Below are 15,468 nucleotides of genomic sequence, written 5' to 3'. Positions count from 1 at the left end.
TCACTTTCACGCCCCCCCTTATGCATTACATAGTATTGTTATGACTTACAGTATTGTGACTTACCCTCCTCATGCACCACATAGTATTGTTATGACTTACCGTATTGTTTATGTTGTCTCCAAGTATGTAATTTCTTTTTTTAATTTTAAAAAAATTTATGCTTCAATTTATCATCAAAATGAAACTTTTTGACTCTCGAAATTTGAACTATATCACATGAATTGAGATTTGAGGCAGAGGAACCACGTTTTTTCAACTAAGTTTAATATAGAAAGACATTTTATATCACACATAATATATAGAAAATACCCTTACTATTCAATGCTCCTTAGAATGTCATACTATTTTTATAGGAACATGTTATTTAGAACAACATGAGAATATTTAATTAAATTAAAATATTAATAAAATACCTAATTACATAAATGGGTGAACATGGCCCTTTTCTCTTACCACCAAGATTAATTTCTCAATATTTTTGAAGTAAAGTTAATATATTTTAAAAAATTTATCAGTTATTTGTAAATCATAGCTCTATCTGTTTTATTTTATATGGTGAAATTTAGTAAAGATGAAATTTAGAATAGTAATTTGACTTATTTATTATTTAGTTAATACATTATTCGTTCTTTTTTTTTTAATATATAAAAATACTTTAAAATCCATATATTTTATAAATAATTTTAACTTTAAAAGTATTTCAATCATTATAACAGAGAAACTTTTATCAAAATATTATTAATTTTTAATATTTTTATTTAAATACCTAATTATAAAATAGTTTTAGCACCTAAAAGACTTTTCTAACACTAGCATTCTGTTTGCACTTCAATCCCTTGAGGCTTAACAAAAATTCAAATGAATATTTAAGCCTTGAGGTTCAGAGCTTCCCAATCTTGTGCAAATTCAAATTCAGTTTTCTTTCATTGTTTTGTTAACTTTAAGTTTGTTATTTGAAGGTGTATTTCAATTAAAATATAAATTTTGTTCAAAACAAAGTCTTTGTTTGAAACATTATTCAGACACCACAAAGAAAACGATTTTGAAGCTCAATTAGGTTTACAAAAGATGAATTTAGTGTAAACCCAGAATTTAGGTTCACTCTATTTATATCTTGATGGTATCAAAGAGAATTATTCATTCCCTTTTCAAGTCTTCTGATTGTCTATGCAAGGTAAAATCTTTAAAGAAAAATTCTTTCTTTTCAATTTTTGGTTGTGTTAGCTACTTTTTCTGTTCCCATATATATATTTCTTTTACTTTTCTAATTTGCAGGAAATTTGGCATTTTGGATATCGGAAACCAATTAGATTGAAGAACTGTACTTTTACTAGTTGTGCAAGTATAAGTTCACTGGTTCTTGATGATTGTTCAGATGAAGAAAATGAATATTATCCATCTATTGTTCATCCACGAGTAACGAAAAATGATGGGTATTTCGATCATACTTATTATCTAAGCCTACTATATAGTTGCTTGAGTGAAGGGTCAATTGTAGATGCCAAGAAACTACATGGGAAATTGTTGACATTGGGATTTGGAGCTGATTATAGGATTGGTGCTAGGTTTCTTGATATTTATGTTGCTTGTGGAGATTTATCTAGTGCATTGCAAATATTTGATAATTTACCAAGTGGGATTAGAAATGTGTCTTGCTGGAATATGTTGTTGTCTGGTTTTTCACGGATGAAAAGAAGTGATGCAGTTATCAATTTGTTTTCTCGAATGATAAGAGAAGATGTTAATCCAGATGAGTGCACATTTTCCGAAGTTCTGCAAGCCTGCAGTGACAACAAGGTTGCATTTAGTTTCCAGGGTGTTGAACAGATTCATGCTTTGACTGTGCGCTATGGTCTTGGCTTGCAGCTCATTGTTTCTAACCGTTTGATTGATTTGTATTCTAAAAATGGATTTGTAGATTCTAGTAAGAAAGTCTTTGAGGATATGGTGGTAAGAGATAGTTCCTCTTGGGTGGCTATGTTATCTGGTTTTTGTAAGAACAAACGAGAAGAAGATGCTATTCTCCTATATAAGGATATGCGTAAATTTGGAGTAATTCCTACTCCATATGTTTTCTCGAGTGTAATAAGTGCATCCACAAAGATTGAAGCATTTAACTTGGGAGAACAGCTCCATGCTAGTATCTATAAGTGGGGATTTTTATCTAATGTTTTTGTTAGTAATGCCCTCATTACATTGTATTCTCGCTGTGGATACTTAACATTGGCAGAAAAAGTATTTGTTGAAATGCCGCAGAAGGATGGAGTTACCTATAATTCCCTAATCTCTGGTCTCTCTTTGAAAGGATTCAGTGACAAGGCTCTACAGTTATTCGAGAAAATGCAGTTAAGTTCGTTGAAACCTGACTGTGTTACAATTGCAAGCCTCTTGGGTGCTTGTGCATCATTAGGAGCACTTCAGAAGGGAAGACAACTGCATTCTTATGCAACAAAGGCAGGTCTATGCTCAGATAGCATAATTGAAGGTTCTTTACTTGACCTTTATGTTAAGTGTTCTGACCTTGAAACAGCCCATAAATTTTTCCTCGGAAGCCAGATGGAAAACATTGTTCTTTGGAATGTGATGCTCGTGGGTTATGGGCAGATGGGTGATTTGGATGAATCGTTCCAAATCTTTTCACAGATGCAGTTTAAAGGGCTACAACCGAATCAATACACATACCCCAGTATATTGAGAACTTGTACATCTGTTGGCGCTCTATATCTTGGAGAACAAATACATAGCCAAGTATTAAAAACTGGTTTTTGGCAGAATGTTTACGTGTGTAGTGTGCTTATAGATATGTATGCCAAGCATGAAAAATTGGTTGCAGCAGAGAAAATCTTTTGGCGTCTAAATGAGGAAGATGTTGTATCTTGGACATCTATGATTGCTGGATATGCTCAGCATGACTTCTTTGTTGAAGCTGTAAAACTTTTTAGAAAAATGCAAGACCGAGGTATTCTATCTGATAACATAGGATTTGCAAGTGCAATCAGTGCATGTGCCGGCATTCAAGCACTCAATCAAGGGAGACAAATCCATGCCCAGTCAGTGGTGTCAGGCTACTCATTAGATCATTCAATAGGCAATGCATTGATTTTTCTTTATGCTAGATGCAGTAGAATACAAGATGCATATGCAGCATTTGACAAAATTGATAAAAAAGATATTATTTCGTGGAATGGCTTGGTATCAGGATTTGCCCAAAGTGGATTTTGTGAAGAAGCATTGAAAGTGTTCTCTAGAATGCACGGAGATGGAGTGGAAGCTAACATGTTCACATATGGATCTGCTGTTAGTGCCGCTGCTAATACCACTAATATTAAACAGGGGAAGCAGATTCATGCTAGAATAATAAAGACTGGTGATAATGCCGAAACAGAAGCTTCCAATGTCCTGATCACATTGTATGCAAAGTGTGGAAGCCTTGTGGATGCCAGGAAAGAGTTCCTTGAAATGCAAAATAAAAATGATGTGTCGTGGAATGCCATGATAACAGGCTATTCTCAACATGGGTGTGGCAATGAAGCTATAGAACTGTTTGAGGAGATGAGACATCTTGGTGTGAAGCCGAACCATGTCACCTATTTGGGTGTTTTATCAGCCTGTAGCCATGTGGGTTTAGTGGACAAGGGGCTTTGCTATTTCAATTCCATGAGTAAAGATTATGGTTTAATGCCAAAACTAGAACATTATGCGTCTGTTGTAGACATTTTAGGACGAGCTGGTCATTTGCCGCGTGCAATGAAGTTTGTGGAGACTATGCCAATAGAACCTGATGCAATGGTTTGGAGGACCCTCCTAAGTGCTTGCATAGTTCACAAGAACATTGAAATAGGGGAACAGACAGGCCACCGCCTCTTACAATTGGAGCCTCAAGACTCAGCAACTTATGTTTTACTATCAAACCTATATGCAGTTCTTGGAAGATGGGATTCTCGAAACCAGACAAGGCTGCTGATGAAAGACAGAGGTGTCAAGAAAGAGCCAGGTCGTAGCTGGATTGAAGTCAAAAACACCATACATGCATTTTTTGTTGGAGATAGACTCCATCCACTAGCAAATCATATCTATGACTTTGTGGAGGACCTAAATAAACGGGTAGTTATGATTGGTTATGTTCAAGACAATAATAGTCTTTGGAGTGATTTGGAGTTGGGACAAAAAGATCCAACTGCTTATATTCACAGTGAAAAGTTAGCTATTGCATTTGGACTTCTAAGCTTGCCTGAAATGATTCCCATACGAGTGATGAAGAATCTCCGCGTCTGCAATGACTGCCACAATTGGATAAAGTGTGTGTCGAAGGTTGCAGATCGAGCCATTGTTGTACGGGATGCATACAGATTTCATCATTTTGCAGATGGTGAATGTTCCTGCAATGATTTTTGGTAATTGGAACTGTTGAAGGGTTGCTGTGTGGTGAAGAGGGTTTTGAAAAGAGATGACATGGTAACCTGCCAGTGGTTGAGATTGATGCTCTGGATACCTTTATCAATATAGGTATGAACACTTTATCTTGATGATATTTTTGGTTTGCTTTGTTATAGCCTTGGTTCAAAAGTCAATTTATCTGCTGTCATTCAGGTCAACTATAGTCCGTAATAGTTGTCTCTTTTGAATTATCAAAAGTTCCCTATGATATATTTCAGTGCCCATTTTTTCAGATCTGGCAAAGCTACTGATCTTAATAACAATGATTAGGCGTTACTCTGATCTGTAAAAAAAAAAAAAAAAAAAAAAAAAAAAAAAACATACCCAGTGTTACTCTGATCTGTAAAATTATAAAAAGAACATCGTGCTATCTTCTCAATAAACTCACCAATACTCTACATTTGTTAGTTATAAACTGTGAAGCATATATACTGCTATGTCGATGTTTGCATATACCAGACAATTAGAAGTTGAAACCTCTGGAGTATGTTCTTTTGCAATCAGTCAAAGATGACGGGCTTGCTCAGACCATTTGTAAACACATTCCCTAGTGATCAACAAGGTTGTATGCACTTCTTGTTCTTGGTCTTGTGGTAAGTGTGCAGTACGTGATCAATGTATTGTTAGGTGCACATAACGAGTTCGAATCCTCCGCAGACAAAAGCCTAGCATTTAAGTGTAGAAGGGTAGAGGGGCCCACCTAGGCTTGGACCGTACGCCACGGCCCCCGGGTATTTCTCAGTTAACAAAAAAAGGTCTCAAGTAGGTTTCAAGGTGGCCAAAATAACCATGATTTCGTGTCTCTCTTTCAGTTTGCGGCAACCACGCTCTCTTCTAGCACCTCTTTCTTTTACTGTCACTCTGTCTTGAAACTCTTTTGAGAAATATATTGACATATTTATTTGATACATAGTAATGTGTTTACATGGTTGGTGCTGTTCAACTGCAGTGCACCAGTTCCAAACAACTGGACCAAAAGCTGTTTCATGCGTCCTCCCTGGTGATAGCTGTAGGTAATGTTCTTCACTCTTAGTTTATGTCCTTCTCTTTCTAGTTGTAATTGTTCATTTGTGGCTGAGTATTTGTGTCATGCAAGTATTTTGTTCAGATTTTCTTCAGTCAATGTCATAGTAAACAAATTTGCAGAGCATCCAGATGAAAGTGAAAAACCAAAGGATCAGAAGAGTAAGCTGAGGTGATGTTCAAAATTATGAGCCTCAAGGTGAAAGGACCAACGGGCGATGTACCTGAGCTTAGTACATTATGTTACCATTGTTGGTACCTTCACGGTGTATTTTTTTCTCAAGGACGGTTGTTTCTTGGCAAGCTTGCACCACCTAGATTACTCCACCAGCCAGGTACATGCTACCTCCCAACAACACATGTACCAAGTAACTCTGACCTCCGAGGCTTAAGTAGATGGTAAGAAATCACTTCTAGTGTTTTTTTTGCTTAGCAAATGGACAAAAGGATCAAGTAGCTATAGAACACATACTGTCAGTTATCTTTCTCGATAGAGAAAATCCTAACCGGTGAGCAGATATTGTTACAACCTAAGTTGCACGGACTCTTCATTTTTGATGCCGCACCCGTCTCGACACGGGACGGGTGCGGGAGCGGGATACGTCTCGGATACAGTCAACCAACTTCAGATATTTTGACCGGAGTCCATGGACAAATTTGGGGGAAAATTGAGATTTTGATTTCTCAAAATGAAAGATAAAACATATTTAAGACATAGGTAATGACATACCTTCAACATTATAGCTCTTTTGTCTCATATTCGTTGCTTCATGTTTCAGGCCAAATAGAGAGAAACAAGAATTTAATGGGTCATGTTCTTTATAGCTCTATTTTTATAATTTTGAATGTTCTTAGCCGAATTCCCGCACCCGTATCCATACCTGGATCTGCACCCGCGAATCTTATAATTTAGATTTTGCCGAATCCGACACTCCGATCCGTACCAGTATCGGATCCCCGCACCCGAGTCCGAGCAACTTAGGTTACAACATATAAACAAGCATCCAAATTATGATGCCATCTTTTCATTAGCTTGTACCTTACAAATATGAAAATGCATCCTTTATGTAAGGACCGTAGAGTGAGAAATATTGACGACAAAATGCCATTTGAAGTCTATCCATTTTGTTTCGTGAAGGATTTTGACAAACAGAAACTTACAGTCGCTGGAGGCAGATGTTGATGTTGAGGCTCGCAAGAAAAATGTGGAGGATGCAGGTACAAAGATTAATGGTGAAGAACCCGGCTACCATTTTTAACATGCAGAGCTAACCTGGTAAGTTGTTTTTGTCCCAACATCATATTTCACAATTCTGTCTTGTCCTGCATATGCTTTGTAGAAGGTAAACAGAGAGAAATACCTAGCTAGACAGCAAAGGGGTAGATTCTGTATAGATTCATGATCTGATGCAATTCGAGATATGTAGCTTTGGCTGGAAAAAGAGTACCACTCCTGTGGATCCGGGTAGTTGATCGTTACGAGAGATGTTTATGTTTCTGGTATTTGATAATACAAATTAGTGTAACAAAGCTGTATAGAAATGGGATTTCTTCAAGAAAAGGGGAGGTTTTCAGTTTTTGGAGACCTTGAATTTCAAATCTATGAACTTTAGCAAGTTTTCATATCCAAAATAATTTATAGTTCTCACAACTCATTATTGTGAATTGCTCGACGAAATACTACATAAAATCAGTAAGCGTTATTGATTAGGTTTTTATCAGTATTTTAAGGAAGACAACATTGCAGATACTTCCCCTCCGAATAACGGCTAAGATAATCTTTATGCACCTCCTAGTTACACCCAATTTCTGTCTTTGATTGAGGAAAAAAGTTTTGTATAATTGAATGTCATGTTTCGTATGATTGAGCACAGAAAAAATAAAACAATGACGTAGAGTTGAGAACAATCTTGAAATAAAAAAATCTTATAGTTTAATTGAATTAATGACATCTTGATGTCAAGATTAATCGAATAAAACAGAAATAAACCCTTACTCTGAAGTGGTAATTTTGCATTTCTCCAAAGTCAAAAAGGGAAAAGAAAAGAAAAATACACACAAAAAAGTTTTAAGGTATTTCTTTGGGACCTCGAATATCTTCTCTTTGCCTACGTACACACAAAAAAGTTCACTTATTCTTGCATGCCTTTTGCAACTTCTTGATGTAAGGATAGTGTACAACTTGTTAATCACAAAGTGTTGAACCTTTTTGCAGCAATCACACACTTCCACTTGTGGAATCATCCTTTCGCTGAAACCAAACAATTGCTTCAAGTCATCCGTCGAGGAGAGAAGAGGAGGGAGTATTTATGAAATTTTGAAGTGAAGAGAAAAGAGAAAGATGTGAATGTCGTTATTTTTAGACTTTGCACATACTATAAGGCATATTTATATGTATTTGCCTTGTGTTTTAAATCCTTTCCTACCTCACAAGAGGGATATCTAGTTGCCAAATTCACTGTTTAACAACATTGGCTTTGATTAGGAATTTACGTGTGTGTGATGTTTTCTTTCGTCCAATTACTAAACGATGGAAGACGAAAATCAAATTGTAAAATTAACATGGCTAAAAGGTTGATAATGAGTGCTTGGAGAATTGATTCAGCTCCACAAGTTTCAAATTGGAATGGCTAAATTTCACCTTTAGAATTAGTTGGATGAATTCTTTTGAGCTCCATCACCCACTATGTCAAGGTGATAGAACTTTTAAGACTTCTTCAAGTTCTTTACTGAAAATGAAAAAGAGAAAAACTCACACGTACCTAATGAGGGAGGAACAATATACTTGTATGAATATAGATTTGACTGCAGCACAGATGAAAAGAGAAAAATCTACACTTCATCATATGATTTTGTGAAGGGAAAAAAATAGAGATTTATAACATTATACATTTTGACTGCAGTAAACATGAATCATTCTTCACAAATGAAGGATATTGTCTGTACGTAAGCCGTTTTTGACCGAGAGAAGAAAAATACAAGTATTATGAGAACAAAAGAGAGATACTGATGAGCACCAGATGGAAGAAAATGGAGAAAAATTGATATGTATACTGTGATTCGTCAAAAGAATGCAAGTGCCATTAAACAATTGATGAATGGGAAGATATCGTCGTTTGTATTTCAGTATTGATTCTGTCAGAATAATGTCAAATGCCTGTCAAAGAACTGCTGAATTTGAAGAGATCATTCCGATAATCTTGCTATGTAAGCTCCCATTAGTCACAAGAACCCCGCCTGAAGGAAAGATGAGCCTCCGTTCAGTTTGATCTGCTGCAAAATCAAGTGAACTTCCTTCCCAGTCAGTCACCTGACAACGCACACAGTCAATAACCAGGAAAGTGAGAAATCTAATCTTGCTCATCTTTCAGGAATGAACGATCCACAGTCAACAACTATCGCGCATAAGTTGAAGGACATAGGATAAAGTCAAAGACATAACCAGAAGTAGAATCAAGGAAAACGATTAAAGCTTCTTAAAAAATTCCCCCCCGCTTTGCATCCTGTTGTGCCATGTGAATAATGTCATATGTAGAACAATTCTGAAAACAGAACACAGGGAGAAGGAAAGTTGACGCCAGAGAATTCTGAATCAAGTAGGCCAAAAAGCAGTCTTTTGCTTCATGTATTTGTTTATTATCGAGAATATATATGCCTGGATGGGAATGACTAGTCGCTGAGCTAATGAGTGGAAAACAGTAGGTGGTATAATGCAGAATAACACATTTCTGCCCTTTGCTGTTATCTCTTGCAGTCCCCCAGATCTTTCAAATCAAACATGGGTTGATTTTTCCTGTTTGTTCTTAAACTCACGAGAATGAAATCGCTGAGTGCAAGGTTTCTGAATTGTAAGACGTGGCTAGAAATAAAGTGATAAAACAAGCCTCTCTTTTCACTTTGTGTTTCTTCACATGTAAATAAAGTTTGTGTCTTCTAAAGATGGAAGTTCAGTTCCATGAATCACTATTTTGGATCCTCAATTTACTCTTCAGATTATATTTTCTTTCAAAGCAAACCTAAGAAAGCATGAAATAGTTGTGCACGAGAGTCAACCTCTCAAATCTGACCAGTTCTAAAGTTTTAAAATTTTCCTTGAAACAGTAATGATAAGCCTTCAAAATACGATATACAGATGAAAGATGAAAAGGAAAAGATCGAAGCTATATCTTCAAATCTGCAATACCAGAGGGTGTTCTTTACATGACTTAATTTTTTTTTTTAATTAAAGGAAAAAAACGAAAAACAAAAAGGGTGTTGATTACACGCAATATAATTAGTGACTGTTTTATTAAATGATATATCAGCAGCGCCAACTTCTCTAGAACTAGGTATGGTAAAAAGAATGCCAACAGAGAAATGCATACCTTCCCTCCAGCTTCGTGGACACATATGATTCCAACAGCATGGTCCCAGACCTACATTTGACGGATATGAGCATCAGATTGCTCCACTAATTTCACAGAGTGGCTTGAGAATATAATTTCACCTTGATAATAGATTTCGCCTTCTTCCCCTGAATGTAAACCGATGCTCTACCAGAAGCCACCATCAGATATTTGCATAAGCTGTAAATGTAGAAACAAAAATTAAATTAAATGCGCAAAAACCATCATGAAAATTGAAGATGTACTTTGATTTGCAGCCCTCAAAAGAGGAAGAAAGAAGACAATGCAAAAGTAATTACAACTCAGCCATTCAGTCTAAAAGGGAGATGAATTTTTTAATCACTTGAAGAACAGTTCTGAGTGCATTCTATTTTATGTTATCAAAATAGAGCATTCAATCTAGAGCATTTATGAACTACTGGATGTGGATAATGAGCCTCTTCTCCAAATAAGTTGATGACTGTTACCGAGTAACAGTAGAAATTCCAACTTGGAAAGCAAAGTTTATAATAGAGCTAATTTCCTTTGGAGAAGAGGCTTGTGATAATATGACTAATCAAGCTAATAAATGACAAATATTCAAGCACAACAAGAGTGTGTTCTAGTGGTTAATGGAGCCCTATAAGGATAAAAACTTCCAGAAATGCCAACAGCAGGCAAGAAAGATTTCACATCACAAATAAGCATCCATACTATATCCTTTGTTTTCATACTTTATCTAGGTTCACGTATGTAAAGAATATGAAATTTGTCTTTGAGAAGAAGAATTCACCTCCCACAGCATGCAGACAGAAGAAGTATGTTGCCTTCTCCTATGTTCTCACAGTCTGTTTTTGCATCAAATAAAGCCGACAGGGGTAAAGATTTCCATGTTTGACTTTCGGGAATAGTAAAGCGTGCGCCCTCCACCATTTGGCAGCTGTCAACAGAGCATCTGGTCCAAGCGAGAGGTGACTCAATGGTTAGTATGTCTGACAACCTCTTTGTCCATGTTCCACAACCCACATGAGAAACCATGATGATCCCTGATCTGGAAGTTCTGTTTTCTTGGACCTCAATGATAGAATTGTCAGAACAGTCTTCGAGCCAATTGGGGCAGCCCATGACTCCTAAGACAATCTGTCCTTCAACTACAAGTGCCAAACCCACCTGACAATACAATATTCTTGGCCAAGTAAGCATGGGAAAAGGGGAAAAGACACAACTCTAATCCAGGCAACAAAAAGATCCTACAGACCAAGTAATAATACCTAAACTGCTGAACCTACTGTAATAATGTATATGATGACATCATTTTAGTTATCAATGCACTCTTATTTGCAGAAACGTTAATTATTTCATGATAAGTGAAATACTCTGCACTGTTAAGGCAAATAGAAAGAACCAAAGAGGTTTAGGACAGATAAGTTTAATTTTGGCACCACTGATGCCTTAAGCTTAACAGCATCACAGTCTCCAGTAAAATTCCAAACCTAAGGTTTTTCCCTTATTAAATAGTTAATTCTTTTCCAGTTCCTCCCATTCTTGTTTTTTTCCTTTAATTATTAGGAAAAAGAAAAGGAGCAAAAACATAAAAGATTAATTACATTAAGCAAAAAGGAAAAAGAATTAAGAAGCATACCACATAGAGAGCCTCAAAAACGTAAAAGAATTATTACATTAAGCAGAAAGGAAAAAGAATTAAGAAGCATACCACATAGAGAGCCTCACTACCTCTAACAAACCCTCGTGTACCATCAATAGGATCCAGTATCTGTACGAGGCCGGAAATTTATCAGTGCAGTCCAAATTACTGTGCAAGTATAGAAATACAAACAGGCATTTTTGTTAGTTGTTAAGGGCATGGACAATAAAAGTCGATGTCTTACAAGCACATAAAAGATCATCCAGAGTAAAGAAGACGAGAAAGTATTTCTTGACGTCATATTGATAGAAGCCGGGAGGCCCTTAATAATATTAGCCTTCATCTGGTAAAAATTAATGCACAAAGGAAGAGGTACTTTCAACGAAAAGAAGATTATCCAAGGGCCATAGTATTGGAAACTGTTTCCATATATTGGGCCATCCCCACCCCCAAACCCGAATCCGTCGAGATCCTCTTGAGATGTTTCTCAGGAGATATTCATGACACGTTTCTAATTCTAGAAACAGAATCAAAATTTGAAATTCTCCACATCGAGGAAATTTTAATGTTCAACATATAAATGCACAAATGATCATCAACTAAATGAATGTGTCTTTGATACAAAAAATGTGAAAGAGCATACACAAAATGAATTAAAAAACTCTAGTTCGCTTCAGGAACTTTCCGTTAGTTTGAAGCTTTTAGAGGACTTTGATCATTTATGACATGAAACTTAGAGAATACGCTTTGGAAGCAGCATCAACGCACCCAGTAAGTGGCTGGCTTAGGCCCAAATACACAAGCATCCTTTCCCCCTCTGTCAATCGCTTTCAAAATATTATCATCTGTTACTTCATCTCCTAAGGTTGCTTTATCCTTCACAACATCAGCCACTGAGCCAACCAGATTATTTGAACGCAAGAATGCAGAGTCCTCTTCAGCCACCAAAGGGATAGAGGGAAAAAGTCTGTTCATCTCTATTAGAAAAAGGATGCAATCCGGTAAAGAAACAATTCATCTTAGCTCTAAGAAAAAACTCAATCAAACAATTTGTCTTTTCTCCAAGAAAACAAATAAGGAAATATAAGAGAATTAAAAGGAAAACACAAAAATAATATCCACAATTTCATCATTATCTCGTGATTTATCGTACTTCAAAATTATACTCATAATTTAATCATTATACTGCATGACTATGCGATTGTTTTTTTAAGATGGAGAAGTATTAGACCAGATTTGCTGCATTATCCTATCATCTATGAAGAAAGAGTATGAAATGATGAGAAAGAAGGTGCAAAGATTTGAAACGATCCTTTCCACCTTCAAATGACCTATAGTATAGTTCTTGAGAGCCATAATCACTAAAACTTGATTGGTATTGCCAAATCAGATTTTTAGACTTCTAGCTGCTGATTTAGTTACCTATCACTGACTCTTTTCTCTTCAGTCAGTAACTACGCTATATTCAGGTAATAAACTTTTTATTTATAACAGTCTATTATTGTATAGTTGATATCTTCTTTTCCGATTTAGTCAATACAATAAGTCTGTACTCCTATCGGTGTTCAAAAAAAAATAAGTCTGTACAAAAATGCCATTTTATAGAACAAGGACTATATAATCTTAGCTAAGTGCTTTGTTTCTCGGACTCTCCAAAAATGCTACCGTACCCGTTTTGGATCCTCCAAAAATGCACTACTTTTGGAAGATCCGACACGTACTCAACAACACCCTTGAAGAGTACGAGCAACATAGGCTAAGCGTGAAAATTTATGGTTATTTCTTGCCTGAATAGTTATATTTCATTGTTTTTCTAAGTTGAGAGCGTTTTATGACCAAAAGATACACGTCAGTATATGCTTGACTAAGAAAAGAAAGCATTGACATTTTCCTAAAATTAGATAAAGCGACTCTGCAATTTGAGCTGATGACAGAATGCAATGTAAGCTAAGGAAGCTCTATTACAGGAAAAATATATCATATGACCTTATTCCTCTATCAAGAAAAAGAAATGTAAAAAACATCCAGATATAAGTAAGATTATTCTTGGTCAAGGTACTTCATTGCGGTAAGACAAATCAGACTGACTGGGCAAGCTTATAATTGTTTTATTCAAACTTTCCTTCTTTTTTTCTCCCACTTTTACCGGATAGCTGAAACTGCACTCAGCTTTAGTTAATTTATCAAGAAATAATGAAAAAGAATTTTTTTCAGTAAATGAAAAAGAACATATAATTTACCCAAGCTAACTAAAGCCTGCACTCCAAAATCTGCAATAGTGACTGGGGTCTGGTCATTTTTCTCAAGAATCCTACCATCACTTGAGAACAGTGACTTCTTCACCTAGAAATCAAAAAGAACTGACCAGTCTTAGTGGATAAAATGGTTGCAGTACTAACATACGGACTACTGAAAATAAACATAAAGATAACTATTGGAAAAATGCTCATATTTCAAGTCAACCATTTCATTTATCAGAAGTAAAGCAAGTTGACTACTATCCCCTTGTTTGAGATAAGATGTAGACAACTTGTTTCAAAAGTCTTGAATTTTAAGTACCTTAGAACAAGTTATTACTTTAGCAATGTACACTGGCTATGAAACTACCTATATGACAGGAAAACCTGCATTTTGAATAACAGAAAGCAGTAAACAATGCCTATTTGAATCCACATTCTAGAACTTTAGTTCCAAAATCCATCATATCTTTCAATTAAACTAAAAGAATTGCAGCCAACAGATAAATGAGACTCTTCCAGTCCCTATTTATAATTGGTACCTTCCAAAATGATTCATACAAATCGATTTCTATACAAGTTTGAGAATCGTCTTTGCATTACTTTAGTATTCTCTTTGACTATCACTACTACAATAAATAAAAAAGTCAAAGTCTAACATGCTTGTACTATCACTGAGTTAGTCAAATAGTGTGAGATAAAATGGAAGTGAAGGAGTAAAATGAATAGGCAATGAGTGGAGAAATGTACATGAAGACAGAGACGACAAGCTCGTTGGACAACATCAACAGCAGCTTCAAGCTCTCTATAATACTTTGCTTTCTGCTCTGTGAATGGAAGGCTCAAACTCGACCTATTAATTAAAGAGAGTATCAATTAATTAACCATGTTTCAACGGACTATATATATATATATATATATATATGAATTCTCAACAAATTGAGAATATGCAGAGAGGAGTCAGACCTAACGCCGACGAAACGCCGGCGAAATGGTGTATGGAAGATATGCTGAGGATGAGCTGCAGGGAAGCGGCAAGCGGTGTAGTGGACAAGATCCATAAAAGGCTATGGAATTAGAGTCAGGTAGTTTTTGTTACTCCTGGAAGGTACAACTATTAGTGCGAAATGTACATGTATTTTGACGCTTCGAGGGTAGGCATCGAATGGTGGAAAGTGGACCAGAACTCCCAACTGCTAGAAACCAACGGTTGGTTCTATGAGCTTTTTTAACATTTTTCCTCTGCTCTAATACACAAATTGGCACCTGTTTCTAACTTTTACATCTCATAGCGTTAAACCCCAAATGTAAAGTCAGAATTTAGAATTTATAAATTTTAAATTTTTATTTGAAGTCCTAGCTATATATATATATAGTGAGGATTTAAAATTTATAAATTCTAAATTTTCATTTGAAGTCATAGCTATATATATACTATTTCCGTTGAGACAACGGAAGTAATATATAAATTTTTATAGTATATACTATATTTAAAGTAGCATTTAAAGATGTATTTTTTACCAAATCGATATGAGAAAAATTGCAACCTATAGTATTTTTCATATTGTTTCAAATATATAAATTTTAATCTTAAAATATTACGTTAATCTTATCTAATTTAACTTTAAAGTTTAGTCAAACTGACTCTCAAAAAGCAAAAAATGTCACATATATTGAGACAGAAAGTAATATGGATAAATTTCAAAATATTTTTAATCCAGACAAAGTTAATGAAATCCTACTTAATGGTATTATAACTTC

General features: G+C 35.5%; 2 protein-coding genes across 9 annotated transcripts; one reads left to right on the top strand and one right to left on the bottom strand.

The window, feature by feature from the left end:
• Window positions 1–817: 817 nt before the first annotated feature.
• Window positions 818–7,171, top strand: LOC132046226 (pentatricopeptide repeat-containing protein At4g13650). 8 transcript variants are annotated; one of them, XM_059436809.1, is made up of 5 exons: window positions 818–1,175; window positions 1,277–4,507; window positions 5,388–5,451; window positions 5,585–5,796; window positions 6,600–7,171. In XM_059436809.1, exons 1-2 carry the CDS (start codon window positions 1,119–1,121, stop codon window positions 4,397–4,399), a joined length of 3,180 nt encoding a protein of 1,059 aa, XP_059292792.1. In that variant the 5' UTR covers window positions 818–1,118; the 3' UTR covers window positions 4,400–4,507; window positions 5,388–5,451; window positions 5,585–5,796; window positions 6,600–7,171. The 8 variants fall into 8 exon arrangements, with proteins under 8 accessions (XP_059292792.1, XP_059292791.1, XP_059292779.1 ...); XM_059436808.1 differs by having other exon boundaries at window positions 5,585–5,860; window positions 6,625–7,171; XM_059436796.1 differs by having other exon boundaries at window positions 5,585–5,860.
• A 1,107-nt stretch (window positions 7,172–8,278) lies between these two features.
• LOC132046240 (putative PAP-specific phosphatase, mitochondrial) lies at window positions 8,279–14,962 on the bottom strand. The gene is made up of 9 exons (XM_059436811.1): window positions 14,674–14,962; window positions 14,458–14,560; window positions 13,711–13,813; window positions 12,239–12,447; window positions 11,540–11,599; window positions 10,619–10,995; window positions 9,948–10,026; window positions 9,826–9,876; window positions 8,279–8,771 (listed from the first exon to the last, which is right to left on the bottom strand). The coding sequence occupies exons 1-9, from the start codon at window positions 14,766–14,768 to the stop codon at window positions 8,622–8,624; spliced, it is 1,227 nt and encodes a 408-aa protein (XP_059292794.1). The 5' UTR covers window positions 14,769–14,962; the 3' UTR covers window positions 8,279–8,621.
• Between the last annotated feature and the right edge of the window lie 506 nt (window positions 14,963–15,468).

This window comes from Lycium ferocissimum, chromosome 2, assembly GCF_029784015.1.
Source record: "Lycium ferocissimum isolate CSIRO_LF1 chromosome 2, AGI_CSIRO_Lferr_CH_V1, whole genome shotgun sequence".
In the NCBI taxonomy this organism is placed as follows: domain Eukaryota; kingdom Viridiplantae; phylum Streptophyta; class Magnoliopsida; order Solanales; family Solanaceae; genus Lycium; species Lycium ferocissimum.
This window is presented reverse-complemented; position numbering and strand designations above follow the sequence as displayed.

What these genes read in the sequence shown, in the direction of transcription:
- LOC132046226 (XM_059436807.1), top strand. Translation starts at nt 1,119, where the DNA reads ATGGTATCAAAGAGAATTATTCATTCCCTTTTCAAGTCTTCTGATTGT. An exon ending in CTTCTGATTGTCTATGCAAG is followed by an intron (nt 1,176 to 1,276) that starts GTAAAATCTTTA and finishes TCTAATTTGCAG; the next exon opens with GAAATTTGGCATTTTGGATA.
- LOC132046240 (XM_059436811.1), bottom strand. Translation starts at nt 14,768, where the DNA reads ATGGATCTTGTCCACTACACCGCTTGCCGCTTCCCTGCAGCTCATCCT. An exon ending in CTGTCTGCATGCTGTGGGAG is followed by an intron (nt 10,027 to 10,618) that starts GTGAATTCTTCT and finishes CTACATTTACAG; the next exon opens with CTTATGCAAATATCTGATGG. An exon ending in AGGCGAAATCTATTATCAAG is followed by an intron (nt 9,877 to 9,947) that starts GTGAAATTATAT and finishes CGTCAAATGTAG; the next exon opens with GTCTGGGACCATGCTGTTGG.